Source organism: Lissotriton vulgaris, chromosome 3_1 (genome assembly GCF_964263255.1).
Source record: "Lissotriton vulgaris chromosome 3_1, aLisVul1.2, whole genome shotgun sequence".
Lineage (NCBI taxonomy): Eukaryota > Metazoa > Chordata > Amphibia > Caudata > Salamandridae > Lissotriton > Lissotriton vulgaris.
In genome coordinates this window covers 518,250,168-518,275,704 of record NC_141689.1, presented here as the reverse complement: position 1 = coordinate 518,275,704, position 25,537 = coordinate 518,250,168, and the positions used below count along the sequence as shown (strand labels likewise).

Here is a 25,537-nt window from a genome sequence, read left to right as displayed (position 1 = left end):
ATTCCAGAAATGTATTGGAAAAGAAAACATATGCAGTGGTTTCCTTAACTTGTTGAGGGCCAGACTAACAAAAAATGGGTTGGAGTTACAAACACTGAGAATTAATTGGTATAACTACATTCTGCAGTCCAATAAACACAGAAGCAGGCAACAGACCTCCAAGAATGAGTTTGATTCCTTAAATATAAAGTAAATAATGCAGTAGGACAATCCAGGCTCAATAACAAAGGATTGTAGCTATGCCCAAAACAACCAAAGGCATTAAAATGTTGTTCTTACTGGAAATCTGGCTAGTTGACAATGTGGCCCAGTAAAGACTTTCCTAACATTTCATTATTGAAAGGGCACATAGAATGACGTTCAACTGACGGGGGCAAGGCTCGCAGCCCTGACTAGTAGGAGTGAGGCTCCAAAATTATAGAGACAATGACTTGCCACTCTAAGAAGCCAGAAAAGGGCCAGTAATAAAGGATAATAAAAAAAGTGGCTCACTATGCTCAAGCGAAAACTCAGATACCCAGGGATTAAGTACATACTGCAATTTTAGACAACTGGAAGATAAAGAATGGTGGGCAAATCACATTTCTTCATAGAGCCCAGTAGAACATGGGAATGGGTTATCAAATGGGCAATGGACGATGGCAAGCATGTGGAAGACCCCCCTCACCCCCCCAAACGTTCAAGCCGGAACAGGCTAACACTGAAAAACATCCCCAGAGCAAAGTCTATCCAAATTGCAGTGGCAAGGGTGCAAAGGGTGCCACAAAGGTGAATGCTAGTACGTGAGAATTTACAGACATCCACAAAAGACAGCGAACCTGGCACAACTGAATCAGACTCCAAAGAAGTGGATGTGGGAGATAGTGACCTACTTTGGTAAAGCTCTTTCTGGTAGACACTATCTAACAGTAGATTCCTCACCTACTGAATATTGCCCAAACCTCAGACTGGATCTGGACACTATTCATCTTCATCATAGTCATTACTGGAATCTGTCACAAACAAGGTTTGCACTTTATGAGATCTGCCTTGTAAAAGCATGACATAGTTGGAGCGGCTCCAATTTGGAGCTAGAAGGCACAATAGGCATGCAGTCTTCCAGAGTCAGTGAGGTCTGCATGGGCCTTGACACTAGGGGAACCGGCATGAATCGTAGAGCTCTGGAGGCAGAGTTAATGTGGGAGCCGGGAAAGGCCTGTGATGGGTTTGGAAGATCCAACTAGCGCCTAGGGCGAACCCACTGGCGGTATTCGGGATGGAGGGCATCTTGGCTCCTTGGGGCTGGCAGGTGTGCCAGAGGGAATTGGCGCATGGCCTTTCAAAACTATTCGATCTTCCTCGATGTCACACAGCCACAGAAATCTCTGGTTGTGCCAGGATAAGTTGCCAGATGAGCTCCGACGTCAACAGACTTTGGAAGCAAGAAGGAGGGATATGGCGATATTCGTGCCTTCTCAGGAGTGTGAGTGGCAGGAAAGGGCAGAGTTCCACTTAGATTTCTTAGGTTTTTTTCTTCAACTTAGCAAAAGATTTGGAGCGCAGTGCTCATTGGCCTTAGCTCCTGAAACTCCTAGACTAGCTCAGACCGACTTGGACTAGTTGCAACAAGGAGTTTTGCCTAGCGGTCCCTTTTGGCCTTCTGGATCAATATTTCACCGTCACTACAAGGCTTGAAGTCCTGACTCTACCACAGCACCAAAGACAAACCTAATGAGGATTTGTTACAGACATTTGGTTCCAACAGCCAATACAGGGTTTAAAACCTGTAAAATTTGTGAGATAAAGGGGTGTCAGAGACTAGAGGTAGCTCCGGATAAACGTCCGGTAGCGAGGAAAGAAAGGAAGAAAGACGTCAGCATGCGGGAGTGGTGCCTATATAGGCTCCGAACATTGTTTTCAGAGCGGAACGGCATCACTGTGGAGCCGTATTGTGCCACTTACCAGCATGGAGTGGTACTGCCGACATTTTTCAGATCCAGTCTGAAGCATGGGATATATTCAAAACGTGAGGAGTCTGCAGCTAGAACTCTCTATCAGAATGTAAACAAATTGGCGAAGTGTTACCAACAAGGATAGCCATGCTGTACCGAAATACAGGACATCACCCAACAATCAACGTTTATACCATGTCCAAGATAACCCCTGTTGAAGGTGGTGCTAGCCACAGACATAGAAGAAGATTATTAAACTATTGACTAGAAATATCTGTTTGTAGCTGTAGACATGGTGATCCATTTTGAGTCCTGGACGGGGGGGAAGGGGGTGCAGAGAGGGAGCAGGCAGGGTTGTCCTCTGTCCACAATTCTTTTGACTCTAGTGAGGGAGTCCATGGCATTGATGGTCAGGAGGGAGGAACAAACAAGAAGAATCAAGTTATATGAGCACACCCACATAATAGTGTTGTACGCAGATTATGTCCTCTGGTACCTTCGAACAGCAGACATGGGCTTGATGTCACTGCTGCAGTTGCTAGACTAGTTTAGCCAGATGTTGACTTAAAGGTGAACAGAGAAAAAACATTCCCATTTCCACTTTGATCACAAATCCAATGGGTGGTTCTAAACCTACCTGAGTTGCCTCTGACACTGCACTTATTCTTGTAACTGGGAGTTCAGTTACACCACGGTAATGCAGAAATCTTAGAGGGAAACCTAACAAAATTCAGCTACCAACTTTGAAGGGAATGGGCCACTCCCACCCAAACGGTAAGAATTATTATCCATCGGCCCAATTACTGGGCTTGTTTAGTAACCCAAGTGCAGAAGAACCCAGATAGGTCAACAACCTTCTCCATTTTGCGGCCAGACCAGTAGATCTATAAAACAATACAAAGAAAACCAGAGGTCAGGGGTTTTGAGACCTAGTCAAAGGGAGTGGCTCCTAATCAGTGTGATAAGGAAAAACCTTAAAGAAAGAAACATTTCCTTCTTGAGTCCACTCACTTATCAGGGTTTCCCCACGGTGACATGCTTCATCATTAAGGCCATCCCAGTTCTCTACGAACTGGGGCATGCTGAGACTTGCAGAAATACGTAGGAGCACTTTTAGTGGAAGGCTATGTGTGGTGCAAATTGTGGTGGATTGGGTGAAAGTGATTTAAAAATACCTTGCTAGTGGGCTTAAATACTTTATTATCGCTCCTAGGAAGGTATATCTAAAAAGGGGGTGTTAAACTTGGAAACTTAACTGTAATGTGTAGGAGTTCAATGTATGATCAACATGTTTCGAGCCTACCCCTAGCTCTACATCAGGACCACACAGGGACCAGCCCTATGTATGCCACTCCTAATAAACATTAAATAGGTAAATAAAGATAGTGAAAAGAATTGTAAGGAAATGCTGCTACTAATAAAGCATGCGTAATTTATACATACGATCTCTATGTCACGTAGTATATTTTGTTTTTAGTGAGGTTGCGCTTCATGGACTCTGGGAGGGGGGGGGGCAGAGGGGGGGGGGGTCTTCTCCCTATGAAATTTTTTTTATCTCGGGATGCCGTGCTGGGCACCTAATCCTCTCAATACACAAAAGAGTACCTAAAGGTCGAAATTACCACTCTACTGTAGATACAGACCCAACACCATGCAGACAACAAAGTGGGAACAACCAGTGTGAACTAAGTGTAATAATAATCGAGTTGAAGCTCGAGGGCATAGGGAAAAATTCCCATCAGAAACCACACTGTACCGCCCTATTTTGCATCATTTGGGTACTCCTTGCCCAGGAGACATAACAGGACAAAACAAACGGCTAGTTGTTATCTTTGCCGTATTCAAATGTGCATAGAGTAAACTTATAAAGGGAGGTAGTGTAAAAGATTACCGTATTGGTGTGGGTAATGAAAAAGCAGTGTAAGTGAAAAAAGTGAATGGTGCAATACTTAAAATTGGATAGGCTAGGTGGATGTTAATGATTTATTGTTATCCCCCAGGCTTCCAACTCTAAAAACACAGTGCAAACACAGATTTAACAAAATATCCGTGATCAGTAGTGGTCAACATGTTTCAGCATATCAACGAACATTTTTCATGCCTTCAGGACCCGTTGTAACATAACTACTGCTTTTATGTGAAAAATAAAAACCATATCACCTGAAATGTCCAGGTTGGGAGTACAACCACATACTGTTGTCGCACCGCGTCAGGGACACGACATCCACAGGAGCGGATATATAAAACACATGACAAAACATTGTGTCAGTTACACCAAGATGGTCTCAAAATAATGTGAATACATCTCCATGACTTACAGTGTATAGGAATCACATGCTTTTCAATTTACATTAGTTATAAACCACTCACCCATTTGTTGTGGTTGTTGCGCTTCACCCCACCTGGCTACAGCTCAGGTTTAGAGGAGCATCGCTCTAAATTGAAAAGTGAAGGAGTAAAAATGAAAATGACATTCATGGCTTCTTGTATAAATCAGTAATTACATGCCAGGAAACTGTATGGCTAGATCGTTTCCATGTGCAACAATAAAAGTAATAGGATGTGGACTCATGATATAGCTCTAAATCCACATGTTCAGGGGGACATTGTCTTTACAAGTGGCCAAAATGAGTTAGCTTTTTAAATGTGGCGGTATATATACTTCAAAAGCCGAAATCGAAAGCCATCAAACATTTACATGAGCTCCCATGTCTGACAGATTATGTCTAACAATAGACTTTACCCACTATCGTCACCCTACAGTAGTGCCGATATTGTCTCTCTGCAAGTGCGCCGATGATAGGCATTCCAAATGGCTCAGGAGCGTAATATCATATGAGCCAAGTGTACCGCGTAAGCGTATTGATGGCGGTAAGACCCTCTCTAATGTCAATCGGCGAAGGAGTCGCACTCACCTGTCCGTCGGTGTCTCCCGGCAGTCTTCTGAACTGACTGGGGGGGCACCGAACGGCAACAGAGTGCCATATTTAACCCGGAAATGTACCGCACCCGTGATGTCGGTCACGTGACTCTAGGGTTGGACGGGAATTGTAGTCCATAATCTCCCGTATTTGTAGTTCTTTTGAATCGAAATGATCGAAGTAATTATTCTCTCTATCTTGTGAAAGTCACAAGAAAAGGTGTGCAGCAGAAAACAACAAGTCATATTTCTATTTATACACAATAGAACTCAAATAGCTCGCTCGCCATAATGGTGTTCCTAGTGCTAGCTCGATATTATGGGTGGCATAATTGTAGTTCTTTCAACTTAATATGGTTTTTATGTGTATTAGCGCTATAATGGGGGACTTCTGCTGTTTTTCTAAAAAATATATAAATTGTGTATAATAATTAAATCGACATAAATATCGGTCCTTGCCACCCTTAGAGTGGGTCTGCTGCTTATTGACTCATCTTAGTTGACAGTGTGTTGTGTGTGGATTCATGTTGTAAATTGAAAATGAAGTGATCATATTTCAATTGCATGTGCTTCTTTCGGATGGTATTGGGATATTTATCACAGGATAATAAAAACATGACAAAATGTTCAAAACGGTCATGATGGTTTTAGAGATGTTTAAGAGAGACATCCACGGTATTGGCTCATTTAGTCCATCCTTATCACTGTTGAGCTTATAGACCCACTTTTGTTCAATTTTTAACAAAAAGCGGCCTATATCGGGGCACAGGTCAGGGATTCGAGGCTGGTCAAGCACAGTCCAATGAAAATCATTTGGGCCATGTCCCACTTCCAGAAAGTGTGCAGTTAGGCGGGTGGCCTGTTTGCGACAGCGTACCGTACTTTTATGTTCCTGTATTCTGGTCCGTATCTTTCTCGTCGTCATGCCAACATACTTCTTCTGACATGGACATGTTATCAAGTAGATCAGATTTAAGCTATTACAGTTCGTAAACTTGCGTTGTACCTAAGGTCTATTTGTACCTATATCAACTGTTGTGGATTTACAGGTTTGAGGGCATACAGAACATGCCCCACAAGGGTGATGACCCTGTATCGGTGGTAGATCCCTGGCTAGTCCTTATTATTAAGACTGCAAAGAGAGTGGCAGATAAGATACTTATTGAAATCCAGGTACTAGAAGGTCAGATCAAGACAACAATAAAGAGTTCAATATTTAAGAAAGGCCAAGATGAGAGCGACAAAAATAATAAGGATTACATAGATACTATCCTATTTGCCAAATTAGAAAAAATTAAAAAAGATTTAGCAAAATTCTCCTCAGAAAAAGTTTACCCTTATATGAGCGATTCTTACACTGCACCCACTTTCAATCGTAATGGCCGAAGAGGTGGTTCAATGTATGCTACATCGAGCTCGGATGGTACCTCTAGTGATTCAGATACATCGCAGAGTGGATCCACCAACACCACCCAGAGGGGTCGTGGAAATCGCAGAAATTGGAGGGGTGGTTACCATACTCAGACCCAGAATTACTATCAACCCTGGTGGCAAGGAGACCCGTGGATGTATGGACCATCATATCCCCCACAGATGGGTCCCTTCTGTCCCCCCAGATGCAACAAGGCCCAGGAATGTACCCCCCTTTTTTAGGGTTTGGCACGAGACGAGGCAGGAGGAGACAAGGAACACCACAACAGGTCCACTGGGGCAATACACCACAACCCACGATGGACCTACGCAGCGGGAAGAAAGTCCCCCAAGAAACAGCAGGGACGAGCAATGTGACGGCCTTGTGATGAACTTGAGTTCTCATGTACTATCCGAAGATGAGGAAAGTCTGCTAAATAAGGGCTTAGGGTTTGTTGCAACTCAGAAAGGTGATCCCTTTGTAGCACAAATAGAACTTGCTAAGCTCTTTAGAAAAATCAGGCTACACTACTTCTTTTCGAAACAATTAAATACTGATATACGGACTGAAGAAAAGAACACCGGACTGAAGAAACCCTCAACATTCAATCCACCTAGCGCTGGTCTACCCGCCAAGGTATTGACATTTGAAGAGGCAGTAGAGAATGATATACATCTTCTCTACCAAACAGAGAAAAAGTCTTTCATCAATCTTCCTAAGAAAGAACAGTTGGCCTTGCGCTCATTAACATCAAATGAGAAAATAATAATAAAACCAGCCGATAAGGGTGGGGCAACTGTTATACTTGATATCGACACCTACCGGAATGAATGCTTGAGGCAATTAAGTGATCGGAAATCATATCTCCCACTTGCAGAAGATCCCACTGAACGACTTAGAACTAAGATTGGGCACATGGTGGAAGAAGCAACATCTGAAGGGTGGATTACACCACAAGAGGGCCAGTACCTCCTAACCACTCACCCTACCATTCCATACTTTTATTGCCTTCCAAAAGTCCACAAACCCCAAAGACCACCTGTGGGGCGGCCCATTATTTCTGGAATCGGTTCCCTTTTGGAACCTCTGTCCACTTTTGTGGACTCCTTTTTGAACCCAATGGTTAAGGCCATGCCGATGTTCCTTCAGGATACAAAGGACGTCCTGAGACTCCTTCCTGAAATTCAATACGACGTCAGTACTGATATTCTGGTATCTTTTGACGTAGAGTCATTGTATACTTCAATTCCCCAGACAGAGACTCTTGAAGTTGTGGGCCAACTGTTGGAACAGAGTGACCATCATTCCATCACGCCAGTATCATTTATAATGGACTTGGCTGAGATAGCGATGAAAGAAAACTATTTCCGGTTCGAAGACACTACCTACCTACAAACATCTGGAACCAGTATGGGCATTGTCTTCGCACCGAGCCTCGCTAATCTATACGTGCACAACTTCGAACAACAGGTAGTGCTAACACCTACAAATCCTTATCTATTGTCGCTCCACGTATGGAAGCGATATATAGATGATATTCTAGTTGTATGGCGTGGGACTGAAGAAGATCTGTTGGCATTCCACCAATGGCTAAATACCCGGAATACATACCTCAAGTTTACTGTGGAACACAGTAAGACTGGATTAGCTTTTCTGGACTTAATGATCTTAGCGACTGCGAATGGCCTTGAATCTGAGCTCTATCGCAAGCCAATAGCAAAGAATGCGTTACTCAGTTATGAAAGCTGTCATCCGCGTGCTCTCAGAAACAACTTGCCATTTGGTCAGTTTCTCAGGGTCCAGAGAAATTGCTCCAACAAAGAAGCATTTAATACCCACTCAAGAAATCTGGAGAAACAACTCTTTGAAAAGAAGTATCAAAAGAAGATAATCCGACAGTCCAAGAAGAGGGCGTCAAACAACAACAGAGAATCCCTCCTTGAAATACAACCACCAAAGGACAAAACTGATCGTATTACGTTTGTAAATACCTTCAATACCAGATCTAATCAAGTACAAAAGATCATTAAGAAACATTGGTCTATACTCAATACAGGGGGTGACGAGATTCCGTTACCTTTGTTTGCGTTTAAGAGAGGTCAAAGTCTGAAGGACCAATTGGTCCATACACGCCCGAAGAACAAGGAACCTAGACAAGTGGGTACCCTGTGGGATCTACCACCGATACAGGGTCATCACCCTTGTGGGGCGTGTTCTGTATGCCCTCAAACCTGTAAATCCACAACAGTTGATATAGGTACAAATAGACCTTGGGTACAACGCAAGTTTACAAACTGTAATAGCGTAAATCTGATCTACTTGATAACATGTCCATGTCAGAAGAAGTATGTTGGCATGACGACGAGAAAGATATGGACCAGAATACAGGAACATAAAAGCACGGTACGCTGTCGCAAACAGGCCACCCGCCTAACTGTACACTTTCTGGAAGTGGGACATGGCCCAAATGATTTTCATTGGACTGTACTTGACCAGCCTCGAATCCCTGACCTGTGCCCCGATATAGGCCGCTTTTTGTTCAAAATTGAACAAAAGTGGGTCTATAAGCTCAACAGTGATAAGGATGGACTAAATGAGCCAATACCGTGGATGTCTCTCCAAAACATCTCTAAAACCATCATGACCGATTTGAACATTTTGTCATGTTTTTATTGTCCTGTGATAAATATCCCAATAACATCCAAAAGAAGCACATGCAATTGAAATATGATCACTTCATTTTCAATTTACAACATGAATCCACACACAACACACTGTCAACTAAGATGAGTCAATAAGCAGCAGACCCACTCTAAGGGTGGCAAGGACCGAAATTTATATCGATTTAATTATTATACACAATTTATATATTTTTTAGAAAAACAGCAGAAGTCTCCCATTATAGCGCTAATACACATAAAAACCATATTAAGTTGAAAGAACTACAATTATGCCACCCATAATATCGAGCTAGCACTAGGAACACCATTATGGCGAGCGAGCTATTTGAGTTCTATTGTGTATAAATAGAAATATGACTCGTTTTCTTCTGCACACCTTTTCTTGTGACTTTCACAAGATAGAGAGAATAATTACTTCGATCATTTTGATTCAAAAGAACTACAAATACGGGAGATTATGGACTACAATTCCCGTCCACCCCTAGAGTCACGTGACCGACATCACGGGTGCGGTACATTTCTGGGTTAAATATGGCACTCTGTTGCCGTTCGGTGCCCCCCCCAGACAGTTCAGAAGACTGCCGGGAGACACCGACAGACAGGTGAGTGCGACTCCTTCGCCGATTGACATTAGAGAGGGTCTTACCCCCATCAATACGCTTACGCGGTACACTGGGCTCATATGATATTACGCTACTGAGCCATCTGGCATGCCTATCATCGGCGCACTTGCAGAGAGACAATATCGGCACTACTGTAGGGAGACGAAAGTGGGTAAAGTCTATTGTTAGACATAATCTGTCAGACATGGGAGCTCATGTAAATGTTTGATGGCTTTCGATTTCGGCTTTTGAAGTATATATACCTCCACATTTAAAAAGCTAACTCATTTTGGCCACTTGTAAAGACAATGTCCCCCTGAACATGTGGATTTAGAGCTATATCATGAGTCCACATCCTATTACTTTTATTGTTGCACATGGAAACGATCTAGCCATACAGTTTCCTGGCATGTAATTACTGATTTATACAAGAAGCCATGAATGTCATTTTCGTTTTTACTCCTTCACTTTTCAATTTAGAGCGGTGCTCCTCTAAACCTGAGCTGTAGCCAGGTGGGGTGAAGCGCAACAACCACAACAAATGGGTGAGTGGTTTATAACTAATGTAAATTGAAAAGCATGTGATTCCTATACACTGTAAGTCATGGAGATGTATTCACATTATTTTGAGACCATCTTGGTGTAACTGACACAATGTTTTGTCATGTGTTTTATATATCCGCTCCTGTGGATGTCGTGTCCCTGACGCGGTGCGACAACAGTATGTGGTTGTACTCCCAACCTGGACATTTCAGGTGATATGGTTTTTATTTTTCACATAAAAGCAGTAGTTATGTTACAACGGGTCCTGAAGAAGGCATGAAAAATGTTCGTTGATATGCTGAAACATGTTGACCACTACTGATCACGGATATTTTGTTAAATCTGTGTTTGCACTGAGTTTTTAGAGTTGGAAGCCTGGGGGATAACAATAAATCATTAACATCCACCTAGCCTATCCAATTTTAAGTATTGCACCATTCACTTTTTTCACTTACACTGCTTTTTCATTAGCCACACCAATACGGTAATCTTTTACACTACCTCCCTTTATAAGTTTACTCTATGCACATTTGAATACGGCAAAGATAACAACTAGCCGTTTGTTTTGTCCTGTTATGTCTCCTGGGCAAGGAGTACCCAAATGATGCAAAATAGGGCGGTACAGTGTGGTTTCTGATGGGAATTTTTCCCTATGCCCTCGAGCTTCAACTCGATTATTATCACACTTAGTTCACACTGGTTGTTCCCACTTTGTTGTCTGCATGGTGTTATTTTTTATTTATTTATTTTGAAAGTTTTATATAGCGCGGACAAGATCTTTGCAGATATCAGAGCGCTTTACACAGAGGGGTACATGAGGGAGCAAAGTCAGACATATAAATCAATAAATCGAACAGTACAAATAGGTGGCTGCAAAGCCAGTCATGTGAATAATAAGACAACTCATACAAATAAGCAGAGGGGTCAAGCATGTAGTACAGATTGGTGCAGAGTATTAAGAGAGTTCGAGATAATAGTTCAAGTGTATTTAGCCATGAGGATAGCTTTTACTTCTTTTTTAAAGAGTGTAGTGGAGGAGATGAGCCTGGTTTCGGGAGGGAGTGAGTTCCAGATCCTAGGCGCCATTCCTGAGAAGGAGCGCTTATATGTTTTTTCCTTCCGGAATCTTCGAGGTTTCAGCAGAAGATTGTTTGTGCCTCTAGTGTTTCTCGCTCCGCCCGAGATTGTCAGTTTCTGAGCGAGGTAGCAGGGTGAGTTTAGGTGTACCGCCTTGTGTGTCATGCAGGCGATTTTCAGATGTATTCTGGCTTCAAAAGGCAGCCAGTTCAGGGATTTCAAGTCAGGGGTAATATGGGAGTGCTTTTTTGACCCAGTGATGAGTCTCGCTGCAGCGTTTAGAGAAGCTCTCAGTGGTGCGGTTGTAGTTACGGGGAGTCCGCAGAGGGCGGTGCTGCCGTATTCAATTCGAGGGATGACTAGAGCTTGCACTGCGGTTTGGAAGTCTTTGGCTGGGAGGAAGGGTTTAAGTTTCCTCAGGGTATTGATCTGGAAGTTCGCTCCCTTTGTTGCCATGCTGATATGTTGCTGCATGTTGAGATTGGTGTCGAGTGTTATGCCCAAAGATTTTGCTGAGTCCACGATGGTGGGTTGTACATTGAGTGCAGTTAGGTGTTTAAGCCAAATTTGCGTAGTGGAGATCTTCGCTGGTGGTGAGATCAGAAGGAACTCTGTTTTCAGGGCATTGAGTTTGAGATGATTGTCGGCAAGCCAGGATTGGGTGCCTCTGATCGTTGAGTTCAGGAGCAAGATGTCTTTGGGGGATTGTAATTTGAGATAAAGTTGAGTGTCATCGGCGTACATGTGAAAGTGTACATTGGATGCTTGTAGGAGGGTGGTGAGAGGTTCCATGACTAGGTTGAACAAAGTTGGGGATAGAGAGGATCCTTGGGGGACGCCTAGCGTTACAGGTATTGGCGAGGACATCAGGTTGTTGCTCTTGAATTTCTGCGACCTGTTGTTAAGAAAGGAAGTGAACCACTTGAGAACAGTTCCAGATAAACCCATTCTTGTCTTTAGTAGATCTAGTAAATTCTCATGTTTAACGGTGTCGAATGCTGAAGAGAGATCAAGAAGGATGAGGAGGCAGGTGTCGTTTTGGTCCAGCATTTGAAGTGCGTCGTCAATTATGTGAGTCATAGCAGTTTCTGTACTGTGTCCTGCTCGGAAGCCTGACTGGTGAGGGTTGAGGAGATCAAATTGTTCAATGTGTTTAGTCAATTGTAGTTGTGCGCATTTTTCCAGCAGTTTGGCGAGAGTGGGAATATTGGTAATGGGACGGTAATTGTTGAGATCAGAGGGGTCGGCTGTAGGTTTCATTAGTAGAGGTGTGACTTGACCAACTTTGAGGGAGTCAGGTATGCTTCCTTGTTGGAGAGAGCTGTTGATAATTTTAGTCCAGAGAGGGAGAAGCAAAGGGGTAAAGTTTTTTACTGCGGCAGCAGGAAGGGGGTCTGTGAGGTGATTGGATGGTTTCAGGGTGCTGAGCAGTTTGCCAATTTCTTCTTCCGAGTATGTGCCAAAAGTTGACCATGTAGCATTGTTTTTTGGTTCAATGGGTGCTAGGCACTGGGGTTTGGAGTAGAGGCTTGCGTCAATGAGGAGATCGCTCTTTATGTTGTCAGTTTTTTGGATGAAGAAAGCAGCGAAGTCTTCACAGGAGGGAGCCTCACGCACCGTGTTGAGTGGTTGGGGTTGATCCTTGGATTGTGATCTGATTAGCTCAAACAGTTTTCTCGGGCGGTTTTTCGCTTGGTCGAGCTGGAGGCTGAAGAAGTCTGATTTTGAGCGTTTTATTTTCCTGAAGTAGGCGTTTCTCTTTTTCTTCAGATCTTCTAGGTGCATTGCAGAGGGAGCTGATCTCCAGGTGCGCTCTGCCATTCGCATGTCTCGTCTATCCTCATTGAGACTCCCGTCGTATCATGGATTGGAGCTTTTTGTAGAGACTCTTTTTAGCTGCATAGGTGCAGCCTCATTAATTATCGTGGTCATAGCGTTGAAATACTGGTCAGTCAAGGTTTGAACGTCCGTATCGCCTGTCGGTGGAAGTAGGAGATTGCAACTGTTAGGGGGTAGGGAGTTTGGGTTGAGTTAATTCATGTCTCTTTTCCAGACTTTGGGCTTGGAGAATTGAGCCGGGTTAACTTTAACTTTTTCATTGATGAAGAATGTGATAATATGATGATCTGACCAGTCACAGGGTTGGATGGACTCGAGTTGGATAGATTCCTCTTCGGAGATGATCAGGTCAAGGATAGAACCTTTCTCGTGGGTCGGGCTGTTGCATATTTGGGTAAGGTTAAGGGCATCGAGGAAGTTTTTAAGAATATTTACTACCGCGTCATTGCGGTCGTTCCAGTGGAGGTTGAAGTCACCAAGTTATATTTGGGTGAGCTGCCGTCCGGAATTGGTTGAGATCATATCCATGATTTGTTGGGAAAAGGGGAAGTTGTCCCTGGGTGGGTGGTAGATGCTGTGAAGAGAGCATATCGGTTTGCCCTCACTGATAATGTCAAGGCAGATGTATTCCCAGGATGTTGGGGATGGTAGGGTGGTGGAATTGACTTTCAGAACAGAGAGGTTGTTCCTGTAGCTGCATGCGATTCCACCACCAATTTTGCCTGATCTGTCGAGCCTGATAATGTGATAGTTTGGAGGAACTAGAATGTCCATTATAGGTGTCGAGGATTCAGTTAGCCAGGTTTCAGTCAGGATGATTAGGTCAAGGTCCAGCGACAATAGGAGATCAGCAATGGCGGCGGAATGTTTCGAGGCCGATCTGCAGTTGAGGAGAGTGCATTTGAGACGGGGTGTGTTGAGGGTGGTAGGTGGTTCTAGAGAGGGAGGGATTTTTCTAAGGTTATTGGGGATGGAGGATCTGCTGTTTAGTGTGGGGGGTCTAAGGGGATTTGAGTGTATCGTGGGAATGGTGAGGTGTGGGGTGGATGTGTGATTTTGGGGGGCTGGGTCATAGGAGCGGAGAATGGTGAGTGTGTCGAGGTCAGAAGTAGGGTTGTGGGTGCGACGAGGGCGGTTGTTGCGATTGCGAGCTGGGATTGAGGTCCGGTTGGGGGAGAGTTGAGTGAAAGAGTTAATCGGAAGGGCGGAGGATAAGTTGGGCGGGGAGGTGTAGTTATGTGAGGGGTTGCAGGGGCGACGGGGGGGACGAGGGCAGTTGCTGCGACTATGAGCAGTGATTGGCGCCCGGTGTAGGGCATGTTGTGTGAGGGAGTCAGCCGGAGAGGTAGGGGACAATTTGGGAGGGGAGGTGGAGGTGGGTGAAGGGTGTTTGGGTTGTGTGGAGAGTATTTCTTTGATGATGTGCAGTTCTTCTTTGATCTGTATGAGGGTGGCCATGATGCTGTCCATCGAGGGGTAGGTGGTGGAGGTGGGGGTGGCAGTCAGAGGTGAATGACTGATCAGGGAGTTCGCGTGCAGGTGGGAGAGTGGGTTGGTGTTCGAGCCGGGCTGCGTTGTGTTAGCGTAAGGGATGGTGTTTGGGAGGAGAGAAGTTTTGGGCGGTAGGGGTGTGGATGAGGTAGGGAGGAGGTTTGTGGTATGAGTGAGGGCATTGATGGTAGGCGGGGGGGGGTCGAGGTGTAGAATGGGAGACTGATAGTAGTGGTGGGGGTGCAGGAAGGGTAGTGGGGGCTGAGAGTAGGAGGGGAAATGGGATTGGAGATGGTCCTGTTGTGGGGAGGGGGAGTTAAATTAAGAGAGGGGGTGTGTTCTGCATAGGTGGTTAGAGGGTAATGGGGACTGAGAATGGGGGGGATAAAGGGGGGATTTGTCGATATGCGTGTTGTTCTGGTGCTGGACTAGGTTAGGTGTGTTGTGGGTGGGAGCTGTGCTGTCAGGGGTGAGCGGAGTGTGAATGCCAGCTGTAGGTGTGAGAGGAGTGTTGATGATATGTGTGGAGGTCCGAGGGTTGGTAGAAGGGGTGGGGGTGTGCGTGGTGTGTGAGTGGGAGCGATCTGTGTCTGTGGTTGAGGCGTGTGTGGCAGCTGCCTGGTGTTGAGCTGGGAAAGAGGGGTTGTGGGTGGGAGATGGGAGGTCAGGGGTGGTAGATTTGTCCCTGATTGAGGAGTATGTAGTAGTTAACTTGCGCTGAAGTAGGTTAGAAGGGTTGTGGGTGGTGGGAGCTGTGAGGTCATGATTGGTGGGACTGGAGGAGATATGAGTGTTGGTCCGCAAATTGGAGAGGTGCTCTTTGAAAGTGGGGAACAAGTTGCCTAGTAGTTCCAGGTTCCTGTCTGTGGATTGAGATAGGATAATCCCGTTATTGTAAATAGTGATGGTGGCTCTGCCTGGAAAGAGTTGGGATGGTGTGATGGAGAGAGTTAGGCTGTGCGCGGATTTCCTGGTGGAGGAGATGGTGAGTAAGGCGAGGAACACTTTTCTCCATTGAGCTCTGCGTGTGGTGTGGAAGATGAAATCAATGTTCAAGGGACCATTGACCGGTGAGAAGTAGGTGTCTGCAAAGGGGGTTTCAGGGTGGGACCTTAGGAAGTTGTGTTTAAAGCGTTTAGCGGCTTTTTTGGTGAGTGAGGGTGGGTAATTGATTCTATGTGTGTGCTTACCAATGGGCTCCATGTTGGGATGACGGTGTAGGTAGGTGCGGGAGGGTGTGCAATAATAACAAGTTGCATGGAACAGAGTGCCCCTAGTGAGCAGCCAAAGTATACGAGGTAGCAATCGGAGTATACAGGACTAGAGATTGAACAAAAGTGTAGGGAGCACAATAATGATATACAGGAGCAGCATACAAATGCAGAACACAAGTTACATGGAACAAGAGTGACACTAATGAGCAACAAAAATATAAGAGGTAGTAATCAGTGCAAGATATATGAGGTAGTAATCAGTGCATATGGGAATGAAAAGTGAAATGGGTGCAAGTTTCGAAAATTTGGCAGATCTATATGCAGTGGAGAAATGAAAAACAGATGTAAACAGAGATGCAAACAAAATGTGGGGTGCACAATATTGGTATACCGGAGCAAAATACAAATGCAAATCACAAATTACATGGAACAAGATTGACACTAATGAGCAGCCAAAGTGAATGAGGTAGTAATCAGTACAAGATATATGAGGTAGTAATCAGTGCATATGGGAATGAAAAGTGTAATGGGTGCAGGTTACAAATATGCGACACATCTATATGCAGTCGTGAACGAAATACAGATGCAAACTGAAGATACATGAATCAAAAGTGACAGTAGTGTGCAACCAAAATATATGAGGTAGCAATCAAAACATACCAAGTGAAAAATAACAATAATAATAATAAAAAGTGCAAGATACATGAATCAACAGTGACAATACACGATATATGAATTAAAAGTGGCAATAGTGAGCAACCAAAATATATGAGGTAGCAATCAAAACATACCAAGTGAAAAATAACAATAATAATAAAAAGTGCAATGATTAAGAATGTACAAAAAACGACTAGAAGTGTAATACTGTAATAGAAGGCAGACACTCTATCACAGGAAGGTGTGTGGATGACTAGTCCATGATGGCAGCCAGGGAGAGAGAGACCAGTCTAAAATGGCCTCCATGTAAGGGCGATAGAGACAGTAGTCCTCTGTCTGTTGTTGTTCCTTTGAGAGCAGGGCCGGGCAGTTTCAGTTTCTATTTGAGCAATCCCTGGGAGTCTTATCTCTATTTTGGAGGTCCTATGCGGAGGAGTTATGAAGAGGAGCCTCGTGGGCATCTGGCTCGAGGTACAGGAGGGGATTTATTGCTTCTGTTAGTGAACTCAGCCATTTTGAATAAAGGATAATTTAAAAGTGTGATGCAGTAAATACCTTTAGAGAAGTATGTTTAGTAGGTAAACCGATGTCGACAGCAAAGTTCTGCACACATCGAGTTTTGTAGATCTCGAGGGTCTAACAGAAATGCGAGATGAAAATATCATGCTCCATCAAACCTCCATGCACGCCTGGGGAGCCTCGATCCCCGCCAGCGTCTGTAGGTCACCCGGTCCGCTGCCGCCCGCAGGGCGGTAAGAGCTCTTGATCCACGGCCCTTCCCGCCTCGACAGGCGAAGACGCTTGTTTCCAGCTTGGTTTCCTCGCTCCACCCCGGCAGCTCCCTGGGCAACGAGGCAACACTCCCACTCGGCTCCCGCTCCCTCAGCCAGACCGCAGATGGGGGCGACGACACCCGTTTCCCGCTTACCTCGCTCCACCACGGCAGCTCCCAGGGCAGCGGGGCAACACTCCTACTCGCCTCCTGCTCCCGCCGCCAGCTGCAGGTGGGGGCAGGCTCTTCGATCGATCCTCCGGAGCCAGGTAGCCCCCTCCGATGAGTGCTGCAGCTAACCCTCCAGGGTCCGCAGGTCCTCTCTCCAGGTCCCGGCAGCAGCAGGGGGGACCGCCGGGATTCACAGCCGCAGGGGGATTCCTGCTGCTGTCCGCAGGGCAGACAGAAACTCCCGAGCCGCAGCCCCTCCCGCCTCAGTAGGCGACACTGCTTGCCTCCAGCTTGCCTCGCCGTGTTCCTCGGGGCTCCACTCCGGCCGCCAACGCTCCCCCTCGGCTCAACTCCCGCTGGCTCCAGTATATACGGAATCTGTCCCGGGCACCGCCGATGGCAAGGGCAGCCCTGGGTCCGTACACAGAGGGGAGGGTGTCTCGACTCTCTCCAGCAAACGTCCCCAGGGGGCGACCAGGTGTCTCCAGCGACGGTCCGGGGGGGTGGGGGGGAGACCAGGGACCTCCAGCAGGCTTCAGACCGAGCCACAGCAGACTCCAGGCAGCCAGACGGTCGACCCAGGCACCGCCGATGGCCGGGGCAGCCGAGTGTCCGGTGAAGGCGGGGGCGAATCGGTCCTCTCCCTCGACGATCCCAGCCTCCGAGGGCTGACAATATTAATCCAATAATCCTGTTATTTGCGATAGTAACGTTGCCGTTACTTGCTTGCGATGTCCAAGGGTGGGTCTGTATCTACAGTAGAGTGGTAATTTCGACCTTTAGGTACTCTTTTGTGTATTGAGAGACTGTTTTGGGGCATGTACCTAATGTGAGTCGTTAATCTCGCCCTTGGACCCTCTCATTAAATTGTTTGTCTTACACCTAATCCTCTCCCCGCCGGACCGCATCAAGGTATTTTTAAATCACTTTCACCCACTCCACCACACTGCACTGCACCACACATAGTCTTCCACTAAAAGTGTTCCTACATATTTCCGCAAGTCGCAGCACGCCCCAGTTCGTGGAGAATTGGGATGGCCCCAATGATGAAGCATGTCACCGTGGGGAAACCGTCGGTTTTCTTTGTATGTGTAACTAAGGAGGACGGACCTAGCCATTTATCCTCTACCTCCCTCACCCTAGTGTAACGATCTATAAAACAAGACAGAAATTCATTCAAAGCTACTGGACACAGCCAAGCAATGTTGGAAGAAATGTTTCACCAGCACAAAAACTGCAGACGCATACTCATTGCACCCCAAGTTCCATAAGAGACAATTGCAAATACCGGAAGAGGGAGAATATACTCAAGATGGGTGATCTGTGTGCTGAGAGCAAATGCCTAACATTTAATGATATAAGACAAGACAGCACACTACCAGTTAGTCAATTTCTGAGCGATGGTGCAATGACACAACAGACCCATGACCCACACAACATGACCGGCTTTTAACAGATGGAAGCACACTGAAAGCAGTAACTAACCTGCACTGCAGGATTATGGACCTGACAACATTGGACCTCACAACACAGAGAAAGGAGGAAGCTGACCTAGAAAGACTGCTGACATGGTCAATGGGCCACGGTCATAATGTTCCCAGCGAAAGTGCAAGAAACACAAGATCTAAATAAATTCAATTCAATGTATTGCACAGAGCTTATCTAGCAGCACAACGCCTACAAAAGATAAACGAGACTTCAGCAGACACTTACCCAAGGTATGAAGCTATTGATGTGGGCCTCAAACACATGATTTTGGATTGGCCAACGTAGGAAGAATACTGGGAAAGAGCTACAGACTTTACCTCATAACTCACAGGTATAATTGGAAGTCTACATGCTGGCTTTAAACAAAAGATCGTCCAAGACAAACCTGGAGAATATTCATGGATGTAGAGCTACTGCTTGCCAAGCGACAAATCATGGAAATCAGTGAAGAAGCCACAACTTTAGATGTGGCAGAGGGAACTAAAAGTGGGCAGAAGCAGAGAACAAGGCCGTTTTTGCACAGGTTGCATGTGTTTAACCATCTGGGCTGAAATGTTTCTGAACTACGTCAGAAAAATTATGACAGACCTCCTTAGTCCACAGCAGCCTGACTAGGTTGTGAATCCTGAGATTTCATGCAATACAAGAACATTATTCTCAATATCTTCCCTACATGGGAGACTGAAACCTGGCCCCAGTCCTCCTCTTACCTAAGACACATACTAAACTGTTGTGTAGTTCCTACACATCTATAAATGATCTGTTCGTTTAGACAACTGAAACTGAAGGATTGGTGTTCAGACTGATTCCAGACACCCCCAAATAGGTTAGTCTGTATACGAGCTACTTCAAAGTACCACTATAAGTCACACAACCTTACCAAGGTGCAAATAGTTTCTGGCAACTATCCAACATGACAACCCTGCCCCCTCAGGGATTATGGAAACAGTACAGTACTTTTCGCTCAGTCACACATGCTCACTTTGTCTCCGAGAGATGCACAGAATAAACTGTAGGGACGTTTTCAATAAGCATTTATTGAGCCAGTGTCATTCTAGTATAAAATGTGTGCTGCAACAACCATTAGACATAAACAGATATGCGATTATAAGCACCAACAGAGAAAATAAAAGGTAACATTCTACCATAGTGCTAAAACAGTGAATATATGCCAGCATATAGATACATAATAGTAATCATAAGTACTCCTACGATGCAAACCCTAAATAGATGTACCTAAGTGTACCTAGCATGTATGTAGGTGTGTAGCCAAGAATCCCCACAGGAAAGATCCAAGCACATTACCTGATGGGGAGAATGAAGGACTCCATCTTGTTCTCGAGTTGAACAGCCCGCAAGGGATGTCAAACCACTGCATGCTGGGGTGTCTGCGTGCAGGGACTTTAGTGTCTCGTGTTAGCATGAAAGTTTCTCCTATGGTTTGCCCAGCGAAGATGAGCTACTTATATACTAGAGAGGTACCCTCAGGGGTTCTACCTAGATGTGTCAGGGTACTGTGGGCATATCGGCCAAGGACGACTACAGTGGTGACTTTTGTACAGTTATTATGCAGAAGATGTTAATCCTGCTGTGATACTAAGAACCCTCATGCACAATAAATGAGGCTAGTTATGGAAGAAAACCACATGACATTTATTCGGCACCTAACTAGGTAAAAGGTCAGCGCCAGAGCAGTTATGTAGAGCAAGGTAAGACAAATGTAGGTAAAAGGTTGTGCAACTACCTAGGCCTATATTGGGGTACATTGGGGCTAGTAACAAAACACTACACATAAAAACAGAGATCAGAACTTGCATAAGGTGAACAAAATACCAATGGATGCAGGATATAGAATAGAACTTGCATAAGGTGAACAAAATAACAATGGACGCAGGATACAGAATAAACTTGGACAAACTCTCCCCTAGACAGCACAACACGATAGTACTTCACAGCTGCAAGCCGGAGAATGGTAGATTAAGTATTAGCAGTTTGTTTCTAAATGCAACTGCAAGAACAACCATTTCAGGCGTAAAGTATGAATGGACGACATTTAAATTAAAAAAATCAATATACCAAATTTGAAAATAAAAAGATCAGGAAATCAATTTTTAAAAAATGAAACTCTATAGCACCTCCAATTCCTTGTTAAAGACCTTTCCTCTCTGTGCCATAATTAGGATCTTTAGGCAACTATACGCGACAGATTTTAGAAATGAAAATGTGCATTGTAAAGGAACCCAGAAAATACTGACCAGTAAAGTAACGAATCTAACAATCATCATAATTCTGGGTCAGTAAAAGTAGCAGGTGGCTTGTGAGAGGTGTCTGCATCCGGAGACATGTCTATGATCGCAGTGATTGACCCTTTGAGTGCAGACTGGTAACCGGCCCCAGATGGCGACACTCCCGGAGAATGTACAAACAGAGGTGCAGTGATTTAACACACATTTGACTGGAAACAACTCATCGCTAGCCTTCTGCTTGTCACGTCGTAGAAAGCATTTTCTGTTAAAATAATGTGATGTCAAACCCAAAAAGCAAAGAAAAATAGCATCCGATAAACTAAACTTCCTATAGTTGTGCACTAGCGCAGCACACCGCTGTACTTAAATTGCGTATCTACACAGAGAACATACAATTATTGCACATAAATGGAAAAGAGCAAATACTTACATTTGTCTTTACTGCCATTAGTGTTGTGTAAAAAATCCCCATCTGGGTGAGGCGTAAGAAAATCATCTTCGTCATCTTCCACCACTAAAACAAGAAAACGGTGCGTGTTAAATGATGGATCACATTAATTTAAACAGCTTTCCTAACACGTAGAAAGTACAGCAGCGTTACACATCCAGATAACAGCCATTCTCTTTCATCTCTTCTCAACGAAAAGTGCGACTTTCAATGAATGGCACGGACTTGCAATTCATTTCGAGAAACACTCGCTGTCCTTGTGTAAAAACAATGAGCTCAGCACCACCAGGAGCGAGGCAGAAATGCGGCATCAGACCTATCGGAATGACGTTCTCCACATGACGTGACCTCTCAGAACAGCTCCCAACACGGGTCCCTCCACGCGGGGGACACGTTCTTGAAAGTCTACCTAGATACCCTCTCTTAATAATCGGCACTAAACTATATGTAGAATGGTTACCTTGCTTATAAAAGTATGCTGCAATAGTCACACCCCATTAAAATAAAAAGCGGTAGTATCGCATATCCGCGCAGAAACAATAAAAGCGCAATCTTTACATAGTACTGTAACTGGCTGCCCATGGCAACATCTAGTAATGCAGTAATACATAATAATAAAACATTGGGGGGGGGGGGAGGCTGAGCATCGAGCTGTTTGCCCGCTAAAATGACGGAATTATACCAGCCTTAAAACCAGAAGCGAGCAGTCTCTCACACGTGCTACACACACAGTCTTAAGATGCAGCCACTAAAGGAGGAATGAATATTTTTTTATTGCATAATTACTCATCAAAGCAAATTGCAAACCTGTAGCATAAAAGGACAATTAAAAGGGGCCTCGCATATTTTGTAAACAATAACTGTGTTTAAAGATACAGCAAGCTACTTGCCCCTATTCCGGCAATCAAGTATGTCCTTGGCTCTCCATATTTCGACTTTTGAGGGAAAATTCTACCCCTGGAACTCCACTTATACAAGTGACAATCCGGCCAGAGGGAAACCTGTATAAGTCAATGGACCTTAAAGCATAATCTATTAGAAAAAGCAAAAAAACATTAAAAACCGTGCTCACCCCTCACGTCTTAAGCTTTGTTGGGCAGTACTTGTGCAGTATCGATCACCAAAATTGTGAACAGTGTTTAAACGATTAGTCCCCAATTACAACTGATGTATATCTTACAGCCTAAGGTGCCAATATAGGGTCTGTCAGAATGATTTTTAAACTAGTAATCCCCAAGTTAAACTCAGCAGTTCAACCTGGCATGAGAAGAGAAAGGCGGGGCCCAGTATGGCGGCCCCCCCCCCCCCCCTCGCCTGCTATCCATGATGGGGCACGCCCCGCCACGTCATCATGACGCGGTGGGCGCGCCTCATCATCGATTGGCCCAAAGGGCTCCCAAGTGATACGGAAGTGGTTGGATCTCTTCCGGGTCAAGGGGGTGCAGGGGTCAAGCCGGTTAGAACCGGCCTGGCCAATATGGGGTTTTAAAGGCCGGGGAGCACAGGAGGCATTCTCTTGTTCCCGCGCTCCCAGACCTGCCCTACCCAGCCTTCTAGGAGGCTGTAATCTTTTTCTTGCTTGCTTTCTTTGTGCAGGTCGTGGCGGGACGCGGAAACCAGACGCTTCACTTCAGGAGGTCCGGAGGAAGACTCTGAGGACAGCGGCCGGCTTCTTTCTTTTTTGTATTCCCCTGCAGATTACGTTGTGCGGTGCGGTATTAAACGGGACCGAGAGGGGAGGAAGGGAGCCAGCTGAACAGTGTGCCGAGAGCGGGAGCCGGCGTGTTTTCCATCGTCCCTCGGTCAGGGAGTGGTGCGGCAAACAGTTGGGTTAGGCGCTAGCACGCGTCTTAGGTACTGTGGGGAATCGGGCGTGCTGCGGGAGGGAGGCAGATTGCCGCAAAGCTTACTAAGAGGTTAGCGCACAGTGGAAGTTGCCGTTTTTTTCATTTATAACAGTGGCGCGAGTAACAAGGTGGGGGAATTTGGAGCGAGAACGCTCCTCCCCGCAGCACCGCTGGAGTGCCGCTTCCTGCTGGGTATAGGCTGCCCTTAACAGCAGGGTTTGAGCGCGCTCTCCGCCAGTCCCGGTTTCTGTTTTTGTAGTATGCAAGTGCTAATGCAGTGTAAATTGTGCCTTAATTTGGTGTAGGAGGAGGGCCCATTCGTAGTGCAGCACCACAGTTGCTAATTATGTGAAGTAGCTGCTGCAATTTGTTCCCCCTCTTTTTCAATACTGAGTGTTTCAATTTTAGTAATAACGCCGACATCCTGTGTTTCTGGGCAAATCACTAAGTATCCCCAGTGCATACTATAAATATCAAGTGTAAATCAAGTATCTAACTTTACCGTATTTTTAATGAACGGTGTCCACTTTTGTGTGCCCAGAGGCATATGGTAACCTGTAAAACTTTTATTTTGGAGTGCACACAGGGGTACTCAACACGCGAGGTCAGCAGGAGGCGACACGGAGGACATCGCTTTTAGGGGTCCCAGACAGGCCTGCATTTCACTGCTTCTGTGGGCCGCTGGGCTAGAGTTTATTCGCCCAACACCCAGATTAGCTGGTGTGGGCCGGGTCCCAGTTCCGTGGTGCCTACGGACAGTTTGTGTACCCCCAACATGCGCAAGTAAGGATCTGAATAGGTCCCAGTTAGGTAACAAATAACATTGTGCTCGCGGTGTTATTGCTGATCAGTGCGTAAGTTACCTTGATATTGTTGGCTCAGGAACTATGGCTAGTAATGGTGCGAAGCGTTCCTGCATGGAGCTTATGTTCGAATCAATGATGCGTAGGATGGCGACAATGGACAGGAGATGGGGGAAGGTAGAGCAAATAGGGCATAGCCTGGCAGAGCTCAGGCAGAAGATAGATGGGCAGAGTGTGACTGCAGGTAGGCCCAAGCGAACAATAGTGACCCCAAAACCTAGAGGGGAATTAGACTCACTTCCCAGGCGGGCTAGACCCAGGAAGGGAAAAAATTCAAGGGCCCACACCAAACCAGACTTTGGAGGAAATGCCTTCGGGGGAGGTTCCCTCAGGAGTTCCAGTGACACCGGGGAGCCCTACACCTATACCAGAGATCCCGGCAAGTGTCTCATTGATCCCTGCGCCTACCCCGCCGGTGCCTACACCAAGTTCGCTGCCACCCACAGCAGTCCCGGGGGTCCCAATGATAATCCCTGTGGTGCCCACACCTAGCCCCGCATCATTCCCGGTGGTTCCTGTTCTTGATCCAGGGGCCCCCACTCCGGTCCCAACATCAACAGGGGTTAATCAGGTACCGCCAGAGTTAGTGGCTCAGATAGAGGCCGTTCTCCCTTGGTTAGGAAGGGGGGGAATGTTACCGTCTTCAGTGGGTACAAAAGAGGTAGCGGAGGACCTATTAGCTGAGGCACCGAGGATGGTGGCAAAGATTATTGCCGCCCCAAGCAAGGTGCCAGGCGAAGACCCAGGGACATCTAATTTACCCCAACCAGCGGTGCAAGAGAGCGGCAATGGAAAAGACAAGGTGACGGAGACAGCTGGAGTTGGGGCAACAGGTAAGGAGGTGGCATTGCCATTGCTGGGCGCGGGAGCATTTGGCAAGGCATGTATAACGCGAGGTGAAGGAATTAATATGGTCTGGTGCTTATATCAATTTGTTTTCCTTGCTTGTGGATAACAGGGAAATGGAGTATGCCAGGAAGTAGAAGGATTGGATGCTTCCTAGTGAATGGTGGGTTGAAATGTTGAAATTCAGGGTGGAGGAGACCTTGAACAACTGGATTAGGGCTTTCTCTGTATTTATGGCCATAATAGCTGAGCGTTCCCCTAATCTGCAGGCAGGGATGGCGTGTTACCAGAGCAGGGCTACTATGACTAATGACAAATATGGGAGTGTAGGTTGGAAAGACTATGACATGAATTTCAGGAAGGCTAAGGAATTTGACCCATCACCTACCTGGGACTGGGTTGACTTAATCTCATGGTTTGATAGTTTAGCCCAGGACAGCCGGGCAATGCAGTGCAAAACTGGAACAAGGGTCACACTTCCCAAGCACCT

The 25,537-nt window shown here is 45.7% G+C and overlaps 1 protein-coding gene across 2 annotated transcripts in view; it reads right to left on the bottom strand.

Moving 5' to 3' along the window:
* CERT1 (ceramide transporter 1) overlaps positions 1-25,537 on the bottom strand; it is an 881,084-nt gene that overhangs the window by 439,881 nt on the left and 415,666 nt on the right. For both annotated transcript variants that reach the window (XM_086960766.1, XM_086960767.1), the window contains exon 6: positions 21,474-21,557. In XM_086960766.1, the coding sequence (XP_086816892.1) occupies positions 21,474-21,557 (84 nt within the window). The remainder of the gene's footprint in view (positions 1-21,473; positions 21,558-25,537) is intronic.